The sequence below is a fragment of the Acartia tonsa genome, chromosome 13 (genome assembly GCF_053477335.1).
Source record: "Acartia tonsa isolate MP-2025a chromosome 13, ASM5347733v1, whole genome shotgun sequence".
NCBI lineage: Eukaryota > Metazoa > Arthropoda > Copepoda > Calanoida > Acartiidae > Acartia > Acartia tonsa.
In genome coordinates, this window is record NC_137272.1 from 12354191 (window position 1) to 12380800 (window position 26610).

The 26610-nt window shown below is 31.8% G+C and overlaps 1 protein-coding gene across 2 annotated transcripts; it reads right to left on the reverse strand.

Annotated features, from left to right (window-relative positions):
* Positions 1–1862: 1862 nt before the first annotated feature.
* LOC145304547 (uncharacterized) lies at positions 1863–24772 on the reverse strand. Of its 2 annotated transcripts, none has more exons than XM_080146455.1 (16): positions 24661–24772; positions 23573–23614; positions 22073–22153; positions 14441–14497; positions 13049–13158; positions 12558–12626; positions 8338–8391; positions 8007–8025; positions 7473–7535; positions 5958–6039; positions 5591–5695; positions 4692–4795; positions 3818–3861; positions 3071–3149; positions 2739–2794; positions 1863–2089 (listed from the first exon to the last, which is right to left on the reverse strand). In XM_080146455.1, the coding sequence occupies exons 1-16, from the start codon at positions 24669–24671 to the stop codon at positions 2070–2072; spliced, it is 996 nt and encodes a 331-aa protein (XP_080002581.1). In that variant the 5' UTR covers positions 24672–24772; the 3' UTR covers positions 1863–2069. The 2 variants fall into 2 exon arrangements, with proteins under 2 accessions (XP_080002581.1, XP_080002580.1); XM_080146454.1 differs by having other exon boundaries at positions 8332–8391.
* Positions 24773–26610: the final 1838 nt, after the last annotated feature.

The following is a 26610-nucleotide window of genomic DNA, read 5'->3' on the forward strand; positions in this document are numbered from 1 at the left end:
TGAATAAAAAAATAATATTTTACAAGTACCAGAGCAGTCAAAATTAGCATACCTCTATTCTAGTAAAAAATCAAATGAAAAAGATGGTTTTTTAATTGAGTAATTCAATTACTGGTGCTTCCCTCCAAATGCACATCGATCAAAATGAATCACCTCCCCTAATTATTTAAAATAGTTGTATATACAATACTTGCGGTGCCCTTACCCGGCTGGGCTACCAAGTACCAAATATAACCTAACTTAACCTGGCCTAAAGCAATAAACAAACAATAAAAAATTAATCCCAACGGCCTCTCCTTTTCAATTTACTTTTAGAAGGGTGAAAGGGGGTTCTATGTACAATAAGGCAATTTGATGGGAAACACCTAATTAATACTTTTTGCATCATTTGGTGAAGGTTTTACAAGGCATTTTCCAGTATAGCCACGAATCCGATGGATAAAAATTTGTTCTGGGCCATACAAAAAAAAATAATATACTATAGACAGGTAATCAAGAAACATGACTACCAGTTTAGTTGATACGGACCTTCGGCCTCATAGAGCCGACAAAAATATAATTTTTCATTTTACTAACCGTGGAGAACTGTTTAATTAACAATATGAAAAAAAAACTATTCCAGAAGGGTGGAATTATTATAAAATAAAAATTATATAATTAGTTTCTGATTTGTTATAAGATTTTATTTTAAATAACCTTAAATGAAACCATATATAATTTAGCTAAGCAAGGTTGCGTGATTACAAACAATTTTAAGATTCTGACAATAAATAAATTTTTTAAACTTGTGCTTTCACTCTACTACAAATAAAAATACACAATGCTATGAGTTTATGTGTTCTTGTTTTTAGATTATCTACGGTTTTCAGAGATTAAAGGGGACTTTGGACTGAAAATTGCAATGGTATTACGTTATCTCGTTCGTTGGCTAAAAACTTTGCTTATTTTGGGGTATTTTGATTGTTTGTCCAAACTATTGTAAAGTGTTTAAACTTTACTATAAATAATTTTAATCAATAGAAGAGGAAACCTTGTCAATCATCATTGGGAGTGTACTGTACATCAATTTTGTGTCCATTGCCTTATCCCCTATGATCCCTGAAAATCTTTTCCAGAAAGATTTATATGAGGGTGCGTTTTTTTGGATCAAATCAGATATACGAATTAGTTAAACAACTCTCTACGGCCAAACGTCTGACCGCTCAATCAAGCAGGCCTTTCAATAAATGCAATGAAAACGCGCAGCCCTTGTTAATGCTCAAAAAATGTTTTTCAGCGAGTTTTCACTAGTCGCGCGCTCTATGTTCGATGTTTTTAGTTAGTCAAAATTGCGCGTTTTGCCTTATTCAGTCTATAGATTTGACGAAAAATACCTCCCTTCGCATATCGAACTCGATCCCGTTTATTTTTAGTGATTTAGCCAATAGCCATTCATGCAAAAAGTCAGATTTTAATGGCATAAAAAATGATATAAAAATAATTATATTCTATTTGTTAAAAAAGTCAAATGCAACTTTAATTTTTGATAATGAGAGAGTATATGAGATAAAAATACATCTAATTTTAATAAGGATTTTTATAACTTCAATTTTTCATAATCATTTAAATGTTTTTAGTTAGTAAGCTCAATAAAGAATTATAAATTTTAGTATATAGACAATATTTAGATGAATAGATAGATAGAAAGTGAGATAGTCAATTGATGGGGGGAGGGGGGGGGGATTCTATCAAACCTTGGTGCTGCTGACATTATATCAACAAAAGACTATAGTTTTAAATTCATATAGTATTCAAAAACAAATAAAGAGGGTTATTTTTTCAGATATTTTCCGTAAAGTTGTAAGCAACTACCTTATTTTTATGACGTCACATGGATCATTTTTGAAACAATTTGGTCTTTGTCTACATACGTTTGTTGATTTAAAATTCTTTTATAAGCTTACTTAACCATAGAATAATACTTTCATAATAATAAATTTAAATAAAAAATTACAATATTTATCTAGATATTGATAACAAGGATTTCATTAGTTTTTTTGTTGAGATTCTCTTTGTTTGTTCATTGTCTATCAGTTTACCTCCATTGTCGCTAAAAAAAAAACAATACCAGTTATTTTTTTCCATCGTATTATTAACAGCTTTCCGCGGATATAAAATGTATAATTGTAAGATTAAAATCAGTATTTTTAGCCCTGAGATGCTGAAGGCATGGACTTTAAAAAAACTGGTTTTAATCTTATGATAGTACATTTTTATATTCTTAGAAAACTAGATGTAATACAACGCTAGACATAATTTTTCAGTATTGCTAAGGACCGGTTCTAATCCACCGGATATTAAACGGTTTCGAAGCCTCACTGGAAAATCATGTATCGTATCTTATTACATACAATTTTCTACGAATATTGAAATAAATACTCATAATATTAATACCAGATTTGTTATCCTGGGCCTTTGGTCTTCGGAGCTTGCTAACTATAAGATATAAGGTTAAGTAACATTCAACAGACGACCAACCATTAACTTCTAAGACCCTTTTTGGAAGTCTAAACTGTACATGGTAAAAAGTTACCCCTGTTTATGGACCAAGGCATGTTTATCCTAGTTAAATCATGCAGTAACAATGTAACATATTATTAAATTTTAAACAATTAAATTTTCTTTGTTATGGCACTGTTTTTGTGCCAAGCATCGAATCATACCCCCCGTAAATTTTGGAGGATTTAAAATAATTATACCTGTTTCGTCTAGGGTGTGTAGCCAATCGAAGATCATTATATTTCTCTCATATTTACTAAAATAAAAACAATATAAATAGTTCTTATTCGTTGGTTTATAAAATATTGATAGGTTGGTTCAAACTAACAGTGTTTAAACTTTTCTAACAATAGTTTTAATCTACGCTTATGACTTAGGTAACTTTATCTAATCATTGTCATAAGTTTGATTGATTTGTTTATTAATTGACATTTCAACCATTTTAATCAAAGGAAGGGGTATTTTTGTTAATCATGAATGTATATAAATTTTATCATCCATTGTCTTATCCCTTAAGATCCCTGGCTATTACCTAATTGGTTTGCCTCTGTCCCTTTCAATTTCTTTGGTAGAAACAGGGGCTGTAGATTCTGTCATCCCAGGGATATCAGCTGAAATTGATAGATAGTCAAGATAACAAGATAATAGTTTGTAGCCAAGATAGCAAGAAACTGGATAAATAGTCAAGATAGCAAGAAGATAGATAGATAGCCAAGATAGCAAGGTAATAGTTAGTAGCCAAAATAGATAGATAGATGGCTAATATAGCAAGTAGGTAGATAGATAGTAGAAAAATATTTGCTGAAATACAGAGTATATATAGACAGGATAGCAAGAAAGTTAAATAGCAAGTATATGAATAGAAAAGGATAGATAACCAAGATAGAAATTTGCAAATATGTAAGATAGCAAGACCATAACTAGGAATAGATTGATAGTCAAGAAAGCAAGAAGATAGATAGTCAAGATAGCAAGAATACAAATAGATAGTCAAGAAAACATATAGGAAGTCAAGATAATATAGATAGTCAAGATAGCAAGAAAGTTTGATAGCAAGTATATGAATAGAAAAGGATAGATAACCAAGATAGAAATTTGCAAATATGTAAGATAGCAAGACAAGTTGACAGATAAGAGAAGATTATTCCGTTCTACCAGGTATATTAAGATAGCCAGAAGATAACTAGTAATATAACAGATAGATAGTTACACACAGTCAGAGAAAGATATTCTGTTAATTTATATATTTCAAAATTAATAATCAAAACATTTAGCTTACCAATTTTTCCTATGCTTGATTTACTAGATTTACTTGTCTTAGACCTGAAATTATAACATAAATTGAATACAGTGAGTTAGCGGACATTGGACTGTAAATTACAAATTTTACAAAGTTTTGTTACCTACCATGTTATCCTATTCATTAGTTAAAAAAACATTGGATCGTTTAATTAAATATCTTTTATCTAAACTGTCTAGTAGTGTTCAAACATTACAATAAATAATTTAAATCTACAAAAGGTTACATTTCTTTATCATATTTGGGTATGTTTATTAATTTATATTCAATTAAAATAACTGTAGAAATGGTTGCAACTTCTTTGACTTCTATTTTTCCTTTTTCAGCTATTTATGACACTTTTTCCTTTTTTACCAGAGAGAGAGGGGACAATGGGCTGTTTATTACACTTGTCCCCAAAGTTTTATAATGACGTTTTCTTATTAATTGGCCTAACAACTTTGGGGACTTTAGTGAATTTTGATTGGTTGATTCATTAAGTTGAGCGTCTAAACGTTTCAAACAATAATTTTTATATACAGAAGTAGTAATTTTGTGTATCATGATTGGGGAATTTCATTAACTCATTAGCCATTGTCTTATCCCTTTAGATCCCTGTTTTTTTGCAAATTACATCGTAAGTCAGACCTTTATTGTAGGTCCCCAGGGCACTAAAATTCCAGCTATGGCAGACAACTATACTTTTGATTGCACAGCCTTTGTCTGTAAGTCTTGTATTTTGCCTGTTTTAGACCAAAGTATTCCACCTTCTATTTCTATTATCGTCGAACATCTGCCACATCAGCAGTACGTATTATTTTTACCGTCTTTAGTTGTGACGCGGTTTAGATTGGAGCCTGCAATGCTAACTTACTTATTTTGATTAAGAATCCTGCTCGGGGCAGACTTGACAGACTTCTCCAGCTTGTCCAGGTCAAATCCAGATTCAGATAATTGTTCTATAGCCTTGTAGGTCACCTAAATAAGTAAAAGTAACAGGATGTCTTTCTATCTGTCCTTTTATCTTTTGTATCAGGATCTCATTAACCGCTGAACCTTTATGGTTCTCTTAAACTTTGTAGCTTTTTAAAAATCTAGGGAAAGATTATACCTCTTTTGAAGGGGGGATAATTCCACCCTTCCAAAAGATATCTCCTCTAGAAAAAATATACCCATATCCCCCAAAAAATATTTCATAGAATATTCTTCCTAAAACTTAAATTAAAAAATTGAGAGTCGATTACCCATTCCAAAACATCAAGTGTCCCATTGGTGTATTAATATAGATAGGTCTGACAGATTTGACAAATACTTAGACAGATATTTAGATAGATAAGTTACCTTTAATCTTCTCTTACAATAGTTCTGTCTGACAGATTTGTTGTCAGATCTGACAAATGCTAAGACAGATATTTAAATAGATAACTTATCTTTAATCTTCTCTTGCAATAGTTCTGTCTGACAGATTTGTTGTCAAATCTGACAAATGCTAAGACAGATATTTAAATAGATAACTTATCTTTAATCTTCTCTTACAATAGTTCTGTCTGACAGATTTGTTGTCAAATCTGACAAATGCTAAGACAGATATAGACATATTACCTTTAATCTTCTCTTAATATAGTTCTGTCTGACAGATTTATTGTCAGATCTGACAGATAATTAGACAGATATGACAGATATATTACCTTTAATCTTCTCCTAATATAATTCTGTCTGATAGATTTGTTGACAGATCTGACATATACTAAGATAGATAGACAGATACATTACCTTTAATCTTCTCTTAATATAGTTCTGTCTGACAGATTTATTGACAGATCTGACAAAATCTGCCGCAGTGAAGTGAGTAGCTATGGAGTGGCTCTCTGGGAATCCCTAAAACAAATTTATTTTTAGTCAAATATTCCACGAAGGAGGAGAGGTCACAGGAATATCCCAAAAACAAAGCGGCTAATCAGAAATAGAGAGGGTACAATGGGCTGTTTATTAAACGAATCCCCAAAGTTTTATAATAACGTTTTCTTATTCGTTGGCTTAAAAACTTTGAGGATTTTGCAAACATGTAAAAACCAAAACATTTTTAAAAGGAAAAATCATAGAGACGCGCATGAATACCTTAAAATGCCGCAATAAATACCTTATTCATTTCTACTTGAGGGGAAGGAAGTTGGGAGGTAGAGGATTGTACATCGCCTACAGCAACCCACGTAGAAAGGGACCTGAAATCAAAATTAATATCATAAAAAGTATACTAAAAAATTTTAAAAACATAAGTAGTTTTTATGAAAACTGATGCCCTTTCGAAAGAAATTACTGTCTTCTTATGTACGGCATACAAACTTCATACAGCTAGAAAGTATTTCATGAAAGAATAAATCTAAATTCAATATATAGACAAACATACACCCTACTACTTTGGCAGATATTGAAACGTAGATGCGTCCCTAGGATCTGTATTCAAAGATTATAGCCTTAAACCATCCGAAGGCTTAAATAGAAAAATAGAACAGCCTACAATCACCTTAAGATTCCCTAAAATGCATAACTAAATTGTTTCATTAGTTAAAGTTAAAATCTTAAGCTTTAGACAGAAAAATCTGGTTACTTTTATACAACAGAAAGGATGTAAGATTTTACAAGAAGATGTATTTTAATTACAATATTAGATTTATTTTACATACTTAATAATTCCTTATCTTAGTAAGAACATTAAAAACATTAAATCTGGTAAAATTTAGTTTATAATAATCTTATGATTTTAAATATGGTTATAATCAAGCTAAAATAAAACAAGGATGAAATTTAGAGTAGCTACAAAAAATCTCACATCGATCCTAAAGAACGTGTCCTAACTTTTTTGATTTTTTTAACCCATTCGTGATGAGCTCCTAAAGTTCAAAGTTTTGATTCACCGGGATTTTTAAAAAATCGATTTTTCAATAATTACCCGAAAGAATTAAAAAAGTAAGGTGTCAAATTACACATCTTACTATTTTTCTTCATAATGGCAATTGGCTTCGTTCTTTGTTGCGTTTAAGTACCTTAAAATCAACTTAATTTTCTTTTAAACTTAAATTACTTAAAAAATAAGAGGTCTACAAAAAAAAAGATTGCATATCTAAATTCTATGGATAATTTTACAACTACTACTTACTAAAAAAAGACCGACTAGCTAATTAAAAAAAATCACAAAAGCTAGGACACGTTCTTTGAGATAATAATCTGCACTATTCCAGTTTTAAATAGATGTTCTTTTAAAAATAGATTTTTTTGTAAAGCAAAGATTCTCCATCAATACGCATGTACGTCATAATTTTAGTTATCAATCTACAATACAAAGTAGAACGATGTCTGTCCGTTAAATACTTAATATAAAGGTTACCAATTAACCGATTGTGCTCTACTTTTTTGGAGATATACCTGCTGTGATGGTTTTAAGCTATTTTTTGAGAAAAATGTCATGTTTTGTCCCTCCCCCTAGAAAAAGTAGAAGGGGCTAGGGAGGGGGGGTGGACTTTCCATCCATTCTAGGGGCGAATATAAATATATATGATATGATAAACGATATAGAGCCATTGTTCATTTTTCAATGTTAAGCTTCGCTTTTGAATATTTTCATCCTTTTTAAATATTTTTAAAAATGAAAAATTACCTTGAGTTAGGTTCAAGCTTTCCCCAATGCAGGCATAATGCATCTTGGAGAAAAGCTTCAGATCTAGATTGATAGATAGATTTTGAAATAAGTTAGGTTAGGTATAATAAGTTATATTGGGTACAGGGTAACCTCGCAAGGTTATGGCAATGCAGGTAAAGGCCGCCCGGGAAAAACATTAAAATCATTTTCAGTTTATTGAAACAAAAAAAGGGGGGGAGGTATGTGCTCGCTAGGCACTTGAAACGAAATCACCGAGGTCCCTTATTGAAGGGAGATGGGGGGATTCCTATGCAGATATGTCCTTTTCCTTTGAAGAAATAAACTAAAACTGACAGCGGTTGAATAGGTATTCACCGCATCGTAATATAAACAGTTTTCCCTGGATATAAAAACTGATTTTAATATTATAATTCTACATTTTTATATTCGTAGAAAACTGGTTAAAATACGATGATATTAATAATTTTTTAGTATGGATGAGAACCGGTTCTTATCCACCGGATTCGAATGAGTACGAGAGAATAATCTTACCTCGAGCTCCTAAGGGATGCTAAAAAAAGATAGAAAAATTAATAGTAGTAGTATGACCAACATTGTTAGGGTTAAATATTTTTAAAAATTAACATTAAAAAAGAAAAGTAGTACAGTTTTGTTATCGGGTGCCAATCCCTACCTGTGGCAAATTCATTTCATTTATTGCGTCATTTTCTGCGGATATTAAAATGAAAAGTTATAGCATTATTCAAGTTTTGTAAATAATATTCATAAGTTACCTTATAACGTTACAGACGGACTAACGGACAGACAGACAAAGTGAATTATAGCGTAGCAACTAAAGAAAAAGGATGTATCGTACCATCACCTGGATTATCAAGATTTGTCTGTATATCACTAGTGCTGAAACTCTTTTGTAATCCTGAAATTATGCAACAAATTTTATTTTATAAATGACTTGGGTTGGTCTAAAGGACCAAGAACGTCCAGTTTTTTTAGGTTTGGTTAGGTTAGGTAATTGCCCCGCAGGGTGAGAGCCCCCCGCAGGGGCTAGAAGTAGGAGAAAATCTACTGTGACAATACAACGAAACGCTCCTTAAGAGGCGTTGCCACGATAGTAAATATATCCAAAAAATGTTTAATCCGAAGGTACATTAGAACATATGTTTTCTTGTTCGCTGGTTTAAAAACATTGGGTAGTTTTCATAAATTTTGATTGGTTGGTTCCAAACGAATGATTCTAAAAATGGAGTAATTTTGTTTATCATCATATGGGGTATAATTTAATTAATCGTCCATTGTCTTATCCCTTTAGATCCTTGAGTAACTTTTAATTATTCAAAACTTAATGGAAAATGAAGTTGCATTAGCAAACTTTTTTTTTCAGTAAAAACTCTTTTAATGTTTATTAGGAAATAAGACAATGGATGATAATTTCCTTTTCTGGAGATTAAGTCATTGGTTGAAAAGTTTGATCACTATTAGTTTGGAACCAACCAATAAAAATTTAATATAAATACTCAAAGTTTTAAAGCCATATTAGATTATAAAGTAACTTATTACAAGAATAACAAGGATGACGACATCTATTAGTAGTGGTATACTAAAATTCATAAAAGAACAGAAAATTTGTACCATAGAGACTCACAATGCGTATGAAGGTGCTTTGGCTTTAGTGTCAGAACCTAAATTGGGACATAGTGCATTTCATTATTCTTGGTTAGATAACATCATTTAACTTTTCAATAAAATCTAGAATGCAGCCGTTTTGGAGAAAATTATATTTGAAATTTCAAGTTCAATTTTCATCCACTAGGAGGGAGTTACCGCGTAATCATGACAAGGAAAGCAAAGTTTATTTATTTAAAATTTTGAACAACTTTGTTTTAATAAAGTCTGTCATAAAACCTCTCTATATATGATTTATTTAAGGCTGAATTTCCGTGACCTTAGCAAAGCAACTGATAAAAATGACCATAAATCAAATCACTTCAGGAGTGATTTTATGAAGAACTTTATAAAAGCAAACTTGTTCAAAATTTTAAATAAATAATCTTTGCTTTTCTTGTAATGGCTATGCGATAACTCCTAGTGGGTGAAAATTGAACTTGAAATTTCCGATATATTATTATTAATACTTACAATATTGCATGACCGACAGACTGACGACCAAGTAAATTATACACTTAATGCTCACAGTTACAGGAAATCTTCACCAAATATTTCACCCGTCCATCTTCAATAGCTGCCAAGAAAATCGCATTTCCCCAATAGCATTACGTACGGACTGAAGGACAGACAGAAGCGATTAATAGAGTAGCTTCGCTACTAAAAAGTAAAAATCCAATTGTATTAGTATTGGAAAATGAACACAGTGTTGTTTGTTCATCATCAAAATAAACTTTATATTACACCATAAAACAAGGACTGTCATATCCTTTAGTATGCAGAGAAAACCAGGGATTTTTATGGATAAGACAATGGACGATAAATTAAGGTACATCGGCAATGATAAAAATATTGATTGAAAAAAACTGACACCAATCACAAATCACTAAAGTTTTTTTTAGCGAATGCAGATAACGTAATTTTAAAACTATGGGGTGTGCCAGGGTAGTTTATAGTCCAATGTCCCCTACCTCCCTGGGTTTATCATCAAACGAAACCATTTTAATTTTTAAAATATAAATTGAACACATTTACTGAATATTACATAATCACAGAGTCTTTTTTTAAAACACACTTCTCTCAAGCTGTAATTTGAATCCGTTTTATAAAAAGTATATGTATGACTGACATAATCCTTATACTAAAGTAACTGGATGTCTATTTGTGTGTTTGTGTGTCTGTGCGTTTGTACCGAAAGATCTCGCTAACCGCTGAACCAATCGGGTTCTCCTTAACAGGGTAGTTTCTCATAGGTCCCGGGAAAGTTTATAACTATTTTTGGGAAGGTTACCACCACCCTCCCAAGAGAAATCACAATAAATCGAAATTTTTTTCCCTCGAATAGAGACTCCAACGTAACATTGCAAAGCATCGTAGCAATTTGATAGAGAACACTTCGCAATATTGCAAGGCATCGTATTATTTTTTTAAAACACCAAACATTTAAAGTGCCACTAGATGCCTCTAGGGGCGTAGCCGCTAGTATCTACACAACATACCTATGTTAATAAAATAATGACACAGTGTTTTTTACGAGGCTAGCAGACAAAAATTTCAGGGATCTAAAGGGATAAGACATTAAACAATAAATTGATATACAATCATCCCAATCATTAGTTTACAATAAAATGTTAAAATATTTGGAAACTCAGCTTAATAAAGCAACCAATCAAAATTCATTAAAAGTCCCCAAAGATATTAAGCCTACGAATAAGAAAAGTTACTAGAAAACTTTGGGTAGCTGGACAAATTGTCTCAAAAAACAGCCATGTGACGTCATAAAAATGAGGGAGATGAGAGGAGAAGAGGGAAAGAAAACTTCAAAAAAAGAGAAGGATAATCCCTCACTTTTATGACGTCACAAGGCAGATTTTTTTAGACACTTTGTCCAGCTAAAACTTTGGGGACTAGTGTAATAAACAGACCATTGTCCCCTCTCTCTCACTCTCTGCATTAATATAGAATGAATATAATAAAATAATCACACTACTGCATTTGTGGTTGTAGAAGAGGTACAGCTACTCTTTGACTCACTTTTTGTACAGTTTCAACATAAAGTACATAATAATTATTTATCCCATGGATTTTAAAATGAAAAACTGGTATTAGTCTTAAGATATTTATTTTTATATTCTTAATTAAAAATTTAAAATAATTAAAGGGGGGAAGTTTTTTTTCTACCAGCAGTATTAAAGTTAATATTAGACAATATATATCGAAATTACACTATTGCAGTGGCCTCAGAACCGATTCTAATCCAGTGGATATTAATCGGTTTAAAAGCCATACTAGAAAATATCTTGTAGATGTTGTCATCCTTGTTTTTTTCATAACTTGGCAGACAAGACTAAATTAAATCACACTTTGTCCAAAATTCTAGGGACAGCACATCTATCTATCTATCTATCTATCTATCTATCTATCTATCTATCTATCTATCTATCTATCTATTTATCTATCTATCTATCTATCTATCTATCTATCTATTTATCTATCTATCTATCTATCTATCTATCTATCTATCTATCTATCTATCTATCTATCTATCTATCTATCTATCTATCTATCTATCTATCTATCTATCTATCTATCTATCTATCTATCTATCTATCTATCTATCTATCTATCTATTTATCTATCTATCTATCTATCTATCTATCTATCTATCTATCTATCTATCTATCTATCTATCTATCTATCTATCTATCTATCTATCTATCTATCTATCTATCTATCTATCTATCTATTTATCTATCTATCTATCTATCTATCTATCTATCTATCTATCTATCTATCTATCTATCTATCTATCTATTTATCTATCTATCTATCTATCTATCTATCTATCTATCTATCTATCTATCTATCTATCTATCTATCTATCTATTTATCTATCTATCTATCTATCTATCTATCTATCTATCTATCTATCTATCTATCTATCTATCTATCTATCTATCTATCTATCTATCTATCTATCTATCTATCTATCTATCTATCTATCTATCTATCTATCTATCTATCTATCTATCTATCTATCTATCTATCTATCTATCTATCTATCTATCTATCTATCTATCTATCTATCTATCTATCTATCTATCTATCTATCTATCTATCTATCTATCTATCTATCTATCTATCTATCTATCTATCTATCTATCTATCTATCTATCTATCTATCTATCTATCTATCTATCTATCTATCTATCTATCTATCTATCTATCTATCTATCTATCTATCTATCTATCTATCTATCTATCTATCTATCTATCTATCTATATATCTATCTATCTATCTATCTATCTATCTATCTATCTATCTATCTATCTATCTATCTATCTATCTATCTATCTATCTATCTATCTATCTATCTATCTATCTATCTATCTATCTATCTATCTATCTATCTATGTTACCTAATGCTTTAGAGATTGCACCGCAGCTTCTAATTAAATCATTCTCGTCATCCAGCCAAATATCTTTTACTAAATATAGATTATTAGAATAGCATCCAGCCAAATATCTTTTACTAAATATAGATTATCATAATAGCATCCAGCCAAATATCTTTTACTAAATATAGATTATTAGAATAGCATCCAGCCAAATATCTTATACTAAATATAGATTATTATAATAGTATAAAGCCAATTTTTACAATTACATGATGACTCCTGTAGCAGTCAGGTCAGGTATATATTTTCGTTTTCCGAACGTCCGTGTGTCCATTTAAACCAATCATATTTTTAACTGAATTAAATAAAAGCTTATACTTTTATTCTGCTTTTAAAGTTCTGACACTCTACAGTTGTTGTTAATGTTTGTGTGTCCTACCGTCTGATTTTAGAGCTCTGCCTTTATGGATGTTGACAGTCATCTTTATTTGAATTTAAAATATTGTTCTTACTTGACGTAACACCCGGCGAGGTAGGCCGGTTAGAGGCAGAAGGAACAGCCAGGCGGTCAGACAGGCAGGGAGATGGTGACAAGCCACGTGACAGTGGCACATTACCAGTTCTAAATAATTATATATTATCTGTATTTTTGTATAGGACAGACAGACAGAGGGTGAAAAGCCACGTGACAGTGGCACATTGCCAGTTCTAAATAATTATATATTATATATGTGTATAGTACAGACAGACAGACAGAGGGTGACAAGCCACGTGACAGTGGCACATTACCAGTTCTAAATAATTATATATTATATATGTGTATAGTACAGACAGACAGAGGGTGACAAGCCACGTGACAGTGGCACATTACCAGTTCTAAATAATTATATATTATATATGAGTATAGTACAGACAGACAGAGGGTGACAAGCCACGTGACAGTGGCACATTGCCAGTTCTAAATAATTATATATTATACATGTGTATAGTACAGACAGACAGAGGGTGACAAGCCACGTGACAGTGGCACATTACCAGTTCTAAATAATTATATATTATCTATGTGTATAGTACAGACAGACAGACAGAGGGTGACAAGCCACGTGACAGTGGCACATTACCAGTTCTAAATAATTATATATTATATATGAGTATAGTACAGACAGACAGAGGGTGACAAGCCACGTGACAGTGGCACATTACCAGTTCTAAATAATTATATATTATATATGAGTATAGTACAGACAGACAGAGGGTGACAAGCCACGTGACAGTGGCACATTACCAGTTCTAAATAATTATATATTATATATGTGTATAGTACAGACAGACAGACAGAGGGTGACAAGCCACGTGACAGTGGCACATTACCAGTTCTAAATAATTATATATTATATATGTGTATAGTACAGACAGACAGAGGGTGACAAGCCACGTGACAGTGGCACATTACCAGTTCTAAATAATTATATATTATATATGTGTATAGTACAGACAGACAGACAGAGGGTGACAAGCCACGTGACAGTGGGACATTACTAGTTCTAAATAATTATATATTATTTATGGAGAGACAGATAAATAGGGGGGGGGGGGTAGGTTGTATGTCTAACCCCTACGGGTGTCCCTAAACCTGCGGGCTACCGAATACCCATATAACTTAACCTAACCTGTTCTGAAAAAATATACCCCGCTCCCTTATTTTTAATTCATTTCTTTTTAAAAGCCTAAAATGCTGCTAAAATGTCACGTTTGACGGCATAAAAAGGGAAGGAGAAGTGGGAAAGGAAACCCCCCTAAAAAGATATTTATTTTTTGACGTCACACGTGACATTTTAGCAGCATTTTTGGCTTTCTCGTTTTGGCTCAGCAAGTACATTGATTGGAAGAAATAATTTTCCTACCTGAAAGAAACCCTGAGATTTTGAGTCTTTGGATCCATTGGCGCTGTCGTTCTTAAACTAGAAAAAAAATAGTTGTTATTTGATTATACAACCTTTGTTTTAAGGTCGTAAGTTATAGTTATAGAAGGTTTTTTTTTATTTGAATTTATGGTTAGTCTGTCCATACGTCCAAACGTCCGTAATTGAGAGCTATGTTCATTAATTATTAATATTGGAAGCGTCAAATCGATTTTAATCTTTTCATAATGATTCTTGAAGAAATAAGGTATACTATACTTGCAGAAAAAAAACAGCAACTCTACAATCTGGATATGGAAATTTCATTTTCAATAAGGTACAATGTTTTTAGCTACGTATTTCTAAAACATGTCCTAAAATTATGTCATTATGCAACATAATAACATCAACTTATTATTCAAAATATTCCTATTAAGTGCTAGCAATTGTCGTTTGTCTGACCGTCTTCTTTGTTGAGCTTAGCTTTTTATGAATGTTTCCATCCTTCACAGTGCGTTTGAAGGTACTTTGACTTTTGTGTAAGAACCTAAATTGGGACATAGTGCATTCCATTACCCTAGGTTAGGTATTTTCATAAATGGCCATTTTTATCACTTGCTTTGCAAAGGTTACGAAAATTCAGCCTTAAATCAATCATATATAGAGAGGTTTTATGACAGACTTTATAAAAGCAAAGTTGTTCAAAATTTAAAAGAATAATATTTGCTTTTCTTGTCATGATTATGCGGTAACTCCTAGTGGATGAAAATTGAACTTGAAATTTTCAAATCTAATTTTCTCAAAAACGGCTGCATTTTAGATTTTGTTGAAAAGTGAAATGAAGTTACCTAACCTAGGGTAATGAAATGCAATATGTCCCAATTTTGGTTCTGACACAAAAGTCAAAGCACCTTCATAAGCACTGTGCCATGCTTTCAATATGAAACTTTAACAATATAAAATTAATGCTAGTTCAATATAAAGAGTTATAAATAGATTTTAATGATGACAGTTGTTTAACATTTCAAACCTATAAATAATAGGTATTTTCTGCAGTTTTTTTTCAGAAGAAAATATTCATTAAAATTTCTTCTTTGTTGAAAAATTAATTTTATCCAATTAAAATTTTATAACAATTCTTTTAATCTTTTGAACATAAAATTTTAGAATACAAATATTTAATTCTGTATTTTTTTTATATTTTATCAATTTATACGCATTCTTTTTAAGAAAAAAATCAAATATTTGTATAACAAGAAAAGTTATGAAAAACTACTTAATCAATATACCTTATTGAGATAAACGTTAGATAATAAGTCTAGTAGATTTATATACAGTGATAATAAAAATGATTCTTTACATCGTATCATTAATATTCGCTTTGAATTTTATGACAATTGACAAAGGTCGTGAAATCTAATGCCACCAAAGAATTTGCTATAAATATATTAGACGAATTATTAATTGGGGATGTGCGGAAAGTGTAATGTGTGACGTCATTTATTACGTCTAAAAAGGAAGGATGAGAGGAGAAGTAGGAAAGGAAACCCCTAAAAAAGAGATGGATAATAGACGTATTTTTATGACGTCACACTTTCCGCATATCCATTAATTGGTTATATAGACGATCCCCAAATGTATGAACTAAAAAAAAATGAGTACTAATTTAATCTGAAGAAAGGGTTATTTGGTTTTTCATCATTAGGGATTTTATTTTTGGGGTTTATATTAACCCTTTTCTGCCCCCCATTTAGATATCCTCGAAATATACCCTTACCAAACCTTTTTGTTCATAGCAAAGTTTTTGTTGTTGGGTGAAAATGCAAATTTTGCTCAAAATGTTTTTGTTTCAAATTGATATGAAATAAGGATAAGAATTGGAATTAAAACATTTGAATACATTTTTTTAGTGGCAATTTCCCTCAAAGTGCCTAGTCAAGCATAGAAACCCTACCCCCTTTTACTCTAATTTTGAAATAATGGAAAATTTTATGTCTTTAGGTCAGGTTTTAAATGGCAGAAAACTAAACTTTTGTTCATATTAGCCTGGTTATTCTAGGTATGTATATTTGAACCGAAAAAAATATGGGAAAAAAACATATTTTAGGACCTAACTTAAAATGATATATGCAATATATTTACTTCATAAAGGCATTGGCCGATCATTCAATTTTTTAAAAATATTAGTCAAATTCTTATACACTCTTTTTTAGTTTTTCTCTTTAAAATTATGTTTAATGTAATGATTTATTTGAATTGGAAATAATGTTAAAATTCTATAATTAACAAAGTTGACAACATCCCTAAAAGCGAAGCTTATCAACTCATACAGCCGGATAAATAAATATAAGCAATTTTAGACATTATGGACAACACTTGAAAAATATTAGTTAACAGTGAAAAAATCTTGCAAGAAGTAAACATAACATAACATACATAAAAAAAACATTTATTCAGTGACAGATTACGCCCCGTCTTACGAAGCAGTACATACAATAGTACACGAAGCTACTGCTTAATACCGACACACAGAAAACTGTCCCGAATTTGTATTAATTTTGAGGAGCAAGACTCCAGTGACGTCATATTTTTCTTTCCCGAAAAAGGGAAGGGGGGAAGAAAATCTCTTCAAAAGAGATGGGGAAAACCCCCTTTTCTCCCATCTCTTTTTTCTCCCCCCCCTTCCCTTTTTCGGGAAAGAAAAATATGACGTAACTGGAGTCTTGTTCCTCAAAATTAATACAAATTCGGGACAGTTTTCTGTGTGTCCTTAATACCAGGTGTAATAATAGTAGATGTTTTGTGTGGCACTGAGTAGGCTTCCCTACAATTAGGAATATATGTATCCGAGATGTTTGCATTGCCTTTTTTAGGTTGGCATTTAGATTTAGATAACTACTGAACCGATCGAGTTCTCCATTTTTTTGAACTGTTATAGTCTATCTCAACTATAACATTCAAATTAGTAACTACTGCTGCTTCATAACGAAATATTTTTTAAAAATCTTAAATATCAATCGCATCAATAAGCTTCTTATAGGTCCCTGGATGGTTTGGTTTTAGGATATTTTCCTATTTTCCTTACCCCTAGACGCTAGGAGCGCAACCGCTAGAATTTTAGTTTCTACTTTTATAGTTTTAGACGCATATAAAGCACTGTGAGAAAATGAGTGCACACCGCAGCGATGATTACTAACCCAGTAAAATAAAAACAAAGCATAAAATTGTAATGAGAAAAAATGCACAATTTTTGGGTCACGTTTTACCAGGGAGGGAGGGGACAATGAACTTTAAATCACACTGGTACCCTAAGTTTTAAAACCACGTTGTTTTCTAAAACTTTGGTTACTTTGTTGGATCTTTATTACCTACTCAGTTCTTAGTTAGTGTCCAAAAGTTTCATAACCAATAATTTAGATCTACAGAAAGGTTAGTTTTATTTATTTTAATCTGGATTCTATATCAATTTATAGTATACTAGTGGCTTCGCCCCTAGCCTCTAGGGGCTTTGCCCCAAGAGGTATAATTACATCTTCTATTACTTACCCAGCAGAACGAATCGCAAATTTTTGCACCTACCCAGCAGGAAAACATTTTCTCGTTTAAATAACGAATTCGCAAAATTCGTAAAAAAATAGTCTAATGTGTTCTCAAGAAACTACTGGTGCTGCCCATAGTCTAACGTGTTCTCAAGAAAATTTTTTTTTTTTTTTTGGGAGGGGTTAATTTTCATTTTTTGGGGGGTTGGGGGTGTCCCACCCTCCAAGAAAATAGCTTAAAACCACCACAGGACCGATAGGTATATACCCTGAAGAGTAGAATCCAATCAGTTCAGTGGTTACCGAGATCTTAAGCTTCAGATGGACGGACGGACGGACAGACATCAAGCTACTTTGTATTATAGATTGTCTTATCACCTAAAATCCCTGAATTTCAAAAATGTTTACCATTATTTCTTTGTGCATGTGAAACAGTAGATATATTTCAGTCAATCCTATTAGCTAAGGATCTCGCTAACCGCTGAACCGATATGGTTCTTCTTTACAGTGAAGTTTCCAATAGGTCCAGGGAAGGTTTTTAACTACTTTGGGGAAGGGTATCATCTCCCTCCCAGTAAAAAAATGACGCTCCCCTTTCTTTTTAAAACTCAAATTAAAAATTTTGGGGTGGAAAATCGACTTTTCTCCATCTCACCTTAAGTGCCACTAGAAGCTTCTAGGGACGCAGCCGCTAGTAGAAGAAAAAGCAATAATAATAGCATATTAAGACATATTTTAATGACATAATGTCTATGTAAATATTTGGATCATGAAAAGAAAACGAAGTAGCGGGTTTCGTCGTATTTTCACAGTAGCTTTTGAAAGGTTATTTTAGGTCAGGTAAATGTTAATGATTGCCACGCAGGGTTTTGAATAGCAGAAAAACTATTGTGAAAATTCGACGAAACCCACTACTTCGTTTTCTTTCCATGATCCAAATGTTTTATAGACAAATTAGCTACTAATCAGTTATGACTACTTGTTTTAATACTAGTGGCTGCTCCTATAGTCCTTCAATTTTACTTTTAAAATGAACAAATTTTTTTTTAAATGCCTTCTTCTAAAATAGATAGAATATTTTTGTTGTAAGGCTAGAAGCTTTTATTATTACTTCATACTTCTTCTAAACAAAATTGCATAAAATTACTCAAACAAATTTAAACACGTGGTGTTTCACAGGGTTCTTAGGGGATAAGACAATGGAGGACAGATTGGTGTTCATTACATACCCAATGAAGATATAAAAAAATACCCTGTAATAAAATAGATGGACATATAGTTATGTGTGTATATGTAGCCATAATTTCTTAGTATTTGGACCTAAGTTGCCATGGAGTAAGACAAGTCATTTTAGTATTCTAGCCACCAGGGTCGGCTCAAGCTCCACGCTCGAGTACAAATATTTGATCTGCTGTCTCATGGGAGCTATATTTTATTACCTCATCCTCGCCGAGTTTGGCAGGTGTCCCAAATTAAGTCACCATAATGAATGACGCTCTCCGCAGAGGAGCTTGGGGTAAGGGTTGTAATGATATTAAGTACTTGACTATTAAATATCCAAAAACAACCAAGTAGAAGTTGCGTAGGGATAAGGGATGGGAAACGTAAGAAAATATTATTCCAGGCCTATTTTCCAACTAGGCCTAAAAAACCAGTTACGGGATGACGCAGTAGTTAGATTTGAAAACTATGAACAATGATGAAATAGCTATTATATGAATGCAAAGAAAAAAAGTATAGAATAGAATTCAGGTAGTTGATTCCACCTAGCATAAAATATAATAAAAACTTTTCAAAGAACCAATATGTTAGTGGCTTTAAGTAGAATCCCGTTAAGATGGTCATTACTTTGCCAACCCCTCTCCCCCCATTTAAAAAAAAAGTTTTTTTTGAAATGGTTAAATCTGATTTATCTTCAAACATTTTAAGAGGGGATCTACTTCACCCCAAAATTTGTATATAGAAATAAACACCGCTTTAGCCCCCCAGCTTTTATAAATAAATTAAGTAGAATTAAATAAGTACATGGGTAACATTCTATCAACTAATTGTTCCATAGCATACATATAAATTAAGAATTTAAAAAAAAAATTAATTTTACATTAAAAATTAACAGAAAAGTTCAATTAAGTGTGCAATAATTTTTACCAAAATTAATGAAATTTTTTTTAACAAAACACAGTACATTTTTAAAAGCGAAGCTTTTTTAAAAGCGAAGCTTTTCTATAATTAGGGTCGGTCCGTCCGTCCGTACGTCCGTACGTCCGTCCGTCCGTCCGTAACGGATAGCTTTTTTCGTTAATTTAGGCATGTTAGAATTGTCCTATCAATTTCAAATTTTGCATGGTGATTCCTTTAATAGTTAGGTACGATTTAGAAAGCGTAGCAACTCTATAATCATCACCAAAATGTCCGTACGTCCATTTTAAACATGTTGATTTTTTTTACTTTTTTAAATAGCTTTTTTCGTTAATTTAGGCATGTTAGAATTGTCCTATCGATTTCAAATTTTGCATGGTGATTCCTGTAATAGTTAGGTACGAGTTAGAAAGCGTAGCAACTCTATAATCATTACCAGAATGTCCGTACGTCCATTTTAAACATGTTGATTCTTTTTTTCATTTTTAACAACAAATTTGTAAGTGACCTAATTATCCGATTAGTCTGATTTTTGGTATACTGATTCCTTGGACAACAAAGTACAATGTTATAAGCGAAGCAACTCTATAATCAAGTCCTAAAAATGTAAGTATGTCCATAATCATTATCCTGTATCAAGCAGTTTTTCAACAAATTTACTTACAATTTTGCTTTGACTCTTATACATTCGCATTCTGATTATTCAGTTCTGACATTATACAAGTGTTAATGTCCGTTTGTCCTACCGTTTCAGAGCTTCGCTTTTATGGATGTTGTCATCCTTGTTTATTTACATATTGAACTAGTTTTGTATTTGTAATCATTTATGTGGCTTATCAATTCCACATGAAGTATAACTTTTAAATTGTCTAAAGACATGAGTTTTTCACATTGTTCTAAAGTATAAAATGATAAATCCTACTCAGTCTTCAAAAAACGATCTCTCTGTTTATGTTTTGCTATATGGGCATTTATTAATGTGTAGATTTAATAATAAGTTGATGTGATTGAACGTCATATATATTGCTGTCATTCTGATAGCAGAAAATTTCCATTGTTGTCATTCTAATACAGTTAGGGAGTTGAATCCATTTTTATAGAAGCAGAAATATAATCTATGATTATGGTTTGGACCCTCTAAAACTGTAATCTACCTTTCCACTTTCCCCTCTCTTGGTGAAGATATCTTCAACGCCAATACGATTTTTGAAATGTAAGATTCTGCTTTCCCTTCTCTTGGTGAAGATATCTTCAACGCCGATACGATTTTTGAAATGTAAGATTCCACTTTCCCCTCTCTTGGTGAAGATATCTTCAACGCCGATACGATTTTTGAAATTTAAGATTCCACTTTTGCCTCTCTTGGTGAAGATATCTTCAACAAGAGAGACAAAAGTGGAATCTTATATTTCAAAAATCGTATAGGCGTTGAAGATATCTTCACCAAGAGAGGGGAAAGTGGAAGGGTAGATTATAGTTTTAGAGGGTCCAAACCATAATCATAGATTATATTTCTGCTTCTATAAAAATGGATTCAACTCCCTAACTGTAATAGCAGAAATTTATGTTTGCTTGAATTAATTTAGCCAATAAGGAACTGGAGGAAGCGTTGGTTATTAATTAATTGGTTAATGCTAAAAGCAAGTTTCAGGCTATTGGATATTGGCCTACAGCCAATAATGAACTGGTGGAAATGAGTTGATTTTATAGGCAAAAAAGAAAAGTTGCCCCATCACTTTAAAAAGGAGGCTGAGACCTAATTTTCGGTCAGGTTTCCCATCCCTTATCCCTGAAGTTGCGTGAATGTATCGCGAATGAGAAATTCGAGTTGCTACATGGGGACTTGAAAACAAACTTGAACACATAGTTAAAGGGTAATTGTATCCAGTCATATAGAGGATATATTCCATTCTTTGCATGATAACACTATTGTCAACTACAGAAAATATAAGTTTACCTAAATCTAGATTCGATGCAACTAGTTAGTGAGACATCCGTAGCCACAGAATCACGGCTAGGGGTGCGGTTCAACTTGGCCCTGAATAAATTAGAAAATTATTTTAATATATAGAAGGGGTAATTTTGTTTATAATCATTCTTTAACAGACCTCTATCATGTAAGATATTAACTAGGGGCGATTTCTCTTGGAAAAGTGGTGTTACCCTCTCTTAAAATAATTGTAAACAATCATGGGCCTATGAAAAGCTATATTGTTTGTAAAGAAGAACCATATCGGTTCAGAGGTTAGATCCTTCGGTACAAAGCTTTACAAAGTGTCTCAAAAATTAGCCAAGTGACGTCATAAAAATGAGGGATTATCCATATCTTTTTTATGGGTTTTCTTTCCCACTTCTCCTCTCATCCCTTGTTTTTATGACGTCACATAGCTGATTTTTGAAGACACTTTATAAAGCTTCAAAATGACACTACAGCCACAATTAAAATCCCTAACTTACCCTCCGCTGCAGCTTATACTGTACAGCCACAATTAAAATCCCTAACTTACCATCCACTGCAGCTTATACTGTACAGCCACAATTAAAATCCCTAACTTACCCTACAGTGCAGCTTATACTGTACAGCCACAATTAATATTCCTAACTTACCATCCACTGCAGCTTATACTGTACAGCCACAATTAATATTCCTAACTTACCATCCACTGCAGCTTATACTGTACAGCCACAATTAAAATTCCTAACTTAACCTACAGTGCTGCTTATACTGTACAGCCACAATTAAAATCCCTAACTTACCATCCACTGCAGCTTATACTGTACAGCCACAATTAAAATTACTAACTTACCCTACAGTGCAGCTTATACTGTACAGCCACAATTAAAATCCCTAACTTACCATCCACTGCAGCTTATACTGTACAGCCACAATTAAAATCCCTAACTTACCATCCACTGCAGCTTATACTGTACAGCCACAATTAAAATTACTAACTTACCCTACAGTGCAGCTTATACTGTACAGCCACAATTAAAATTCCTAACTTACCATCCACTGCAGCTTATACTGTACAGCCACAATTAAAATTACTAACTTACCCTACAGTGCAGCTTATACTGTACAGCCACAATTGAAATCCCTAACTTACCATCCACTGCAGCTTATACTGTACAGCCACAATTAAAATTACTAACTTACCCTACAGTGCAGCTTATACTGTACAGCCACAATTAAAATTCCTAACTTACCATCCACTGCAGCTTATACTGTACAGCCACAATTAAAATTACTAACTTACCCTACAGTGCAGCTTATACTGTACAGCCACAATTGAAATCCCTAACTTACCATCCACAACAGCTTATACTGTACAGCTACTATTAAAATTACTAACTTACCCTACAGTGCAGCTTATACTGTACAGCCACAATTAATATTCCTAACTTACCATCCACTGCAGCTTATACTGTACAGCCACAATTAAAATTACTAACTTACCCTCCACTGCAGCTTATACTGATGGTTGGGTTACCTCTACCCCCTAATTATTCGGTGGTTTAACATTTAAATTCATCATTATTAAAAAAGGGAGAAGTAGGTTTCGGGTAAAATCCGTAAAGGTGTGTGTTTTAAGGCTTAAAAATAGTTGTAGAACGATAATATTCACTAAAGATGTGTATTTATTATTGAAAATACATATAGACAATTTTTTTAAAAGTTAGCATAAATTTTTATCGTTCTACTACCTGTTTTACATCAAAACCTACTTCTCCCTTTGTATTTTTTTATTCAGCGTTTTCATACATAAAGCTTTTTTACGTTAAGAAACTGTTGTTTTTAAAACAGAAAGTTGATAAACTTTAAAAGTTAAGTTAAAATTTAATAAACTGTAGATAAAAACAAGGATGACAACATGGTAGGACAAACGGACATTAACACTTGTATAGTGTCAGAACTGAATAATCAGAATATAAATGTATAAGAGCAAGTAAGTAAGTAAACTGCTTGATACAGGATAATGTTTATGGACATATCTACATTTTTAGGACTTGACTATAGAGATGCTTCGCTTATAACATTATACTTTGTTGTTCCAGGAATCAATATACCAAAATTCAGATCAATCGGATTATTAGATCACATAAAAATTTGTTGTTGAAAAAGTAAAAAAAATCAACATGTTTAAAATGGACGTACAGTTATTTTGGTAATGATTATAGAGTTGCTACGAACTACTAAAGGAATCACCATGCAAAATTTGAAATCGATAGGACAATTCTAACCTGCCTAAATTAATGAAAAAAAGCTATCCGTTACGGACGGACCGACCCTAATTATAGAAAAGCTTCGCTTTTAATAATAAAATATCACGAATATCTGCATAAGATACGGACATACTGACATACCCTAGTTATAGAGAAGCGCATTTCTCATATGGCTCATAAAATTGGTATGTTTAAAGTCCATTGGCGATTCTAACAGGACAAAATACTTCATTTACAGACGTATGTACGGACCGACCCTGATTGTAAAGGTGCTAAGACTTCTTAATCTTTTAGATTTAATTAATTTTGATGTTAAACCTTCCTTCTGACATAATGATTTGGTAATTATATTTAGGAACTTATCACTATTATAGCTTCTAACTAAGATAACACAGGTCGCATACACTCCAACACTTACATTACTTATATATTTTTATCTGAAACAAACTGGGTATCTAAATGGATAAGACAATGAAAAATAAATTGATTTACTTCCAAATTATTACATCTTATAATTATTGATACTAAATACTATACGTTTGGAACTAACCAATAAAAAGTTATGAACCAACGAATAAGATAACGTGATATATAATATATATATATATATGTATGTATATGAAAACAAGGATAACAACATACATTAAAGTGAAGCTTTAAAATCAGAGGGTAGGACAAACAAACATTTATATTTGTGTCAGAACTTAATAGGCACAATATTTAAAGACCTTGATTATATCTAGAGACACTTACTTTTAACAGTGTGCCTTGTTGTAATAGAAATCATTAATCCAACAGGGATGGCAACCTGCATTAAAGCAAACCTATAAAATCAGACGTTAGGACAAACGAACATTAACACTTGTAGAGTGTCAGAACTAAAATAAATAGTAATTTACAAGTCTAAATAAATATATTGATAATACTTATATCTTTATACTGTATGACTTAATTGTAGAGAAACTTCTCTTATAACATAGAACCTTGTTGTCCCAGGAATCATTGTTACAAAAATCATAAAATAGGATAATTATCTTATTTTGAAAACAACTAAAACGAAAAGAACTTTAAAAAAAGACGGATGGACAATGTGAGTTAAAAGTTGATGCTCATTGGTCATATTGATTTACACAAGACATTTTAAAAATAGACAAAGCCCAAATTATGTTAAAATTGTGTCAAAAATTATCCATGTGACGACATAAAAATGAGGGAGATAAAAGGAGAAGTGGGAAAAGAGATGGAAAATCCCATATTTTTATACTTTGTAAGGTTACTTTTTGCTTCTTTTTTATTTTTTTTTGTCATTCTTGATTAAAACTGTTGCAGTATATTGTTTTTAATCAGATTTTAAGTGAGTTTTAACAACATGTTAAAAGTACATATATTTTTCATTTAGGGAGCTGAAAAAATATTGTACTTATTACGATCTAGAGTAAGAAAATCTTCCTTCTAACGTATTGAATTTTATTCCTTGGAGAGTATTAGATAATACTATAAAAGGCACATTCTTTATTTAGTAATACATATTACTCCATAGAACACTAAATAATACTGAATACAGTATTAGAATCTTCCTAGTATTGTAATGAGGTTTTTTTTTGCTAGAAATATGAAATGAATATATAGTATTATATAATGCTAAAAAAAAATATTTTTAATAGAGTAGTTTATAATTATTTGATTGTCAAATGTTTTGCTATGATCAAAAGTGCTCTAATTATTACTTTTCAAGTTTGTTATGTATTTAAACCTTTTTTTCTTGTATAAAAATAACAAGTCTTTTTGTGTAAAGCTTAAGATCTCGTTAACTGCTGAACATATATAGTTCTTCTTTACATTGAAGCTTCTCATAGATCCATTTAAAATCTATAAATATTTTGAAGGAGGATACTTTCACCCTCTCAAGAAAAATACCCCAACTTTTAACTTTTTCTTTTAAAAACTAAAATTACTTACTTTCGTTCCCCTGCTACAAAATTGTACATTTAACTCCCCAACTAAACTTTACTTAGTTTTTAAAAAGTTTGTATACAGGAGCACTTTTAGTAATACATCAAAACTTTTCAGTAAAATATATACTACACGTTTTTTTTGTAGCGAGGCTTCTTTGTAAGAGTATCTGTTTGTTCATTGACTTTGCCCCAAGAGGTAATTTTAAAAAATGAGGGGGATTTTTCTGTTTTCTGGGGTTGGGGGTGTCCCAACCCCCAAGAAATTTGCCTAAAACCACCACAGGACCAGTAGGTATTTTTCCTGAAGAGTAGAATC

Excerpts from the sequence above, each read along its gene's own strand:
- LOC145304547 (XM_080146454.1), bottom strand. Across the intron at positions 8,392-12,557 it reads TGCAATCTCTAAAGCATTAG|GATTACAAAAGAGTTTCAGC; the intron begins GTAACATAGATA and ends GCATAATTTCAG. Across the intron at positions 2,090-2,738 it reads ACACACCCTAGACGAAACAG|CGACAATGGAGGTAAACTGA; the intron begins GTATAATTATTT and ends TTTTTTTTTTAG.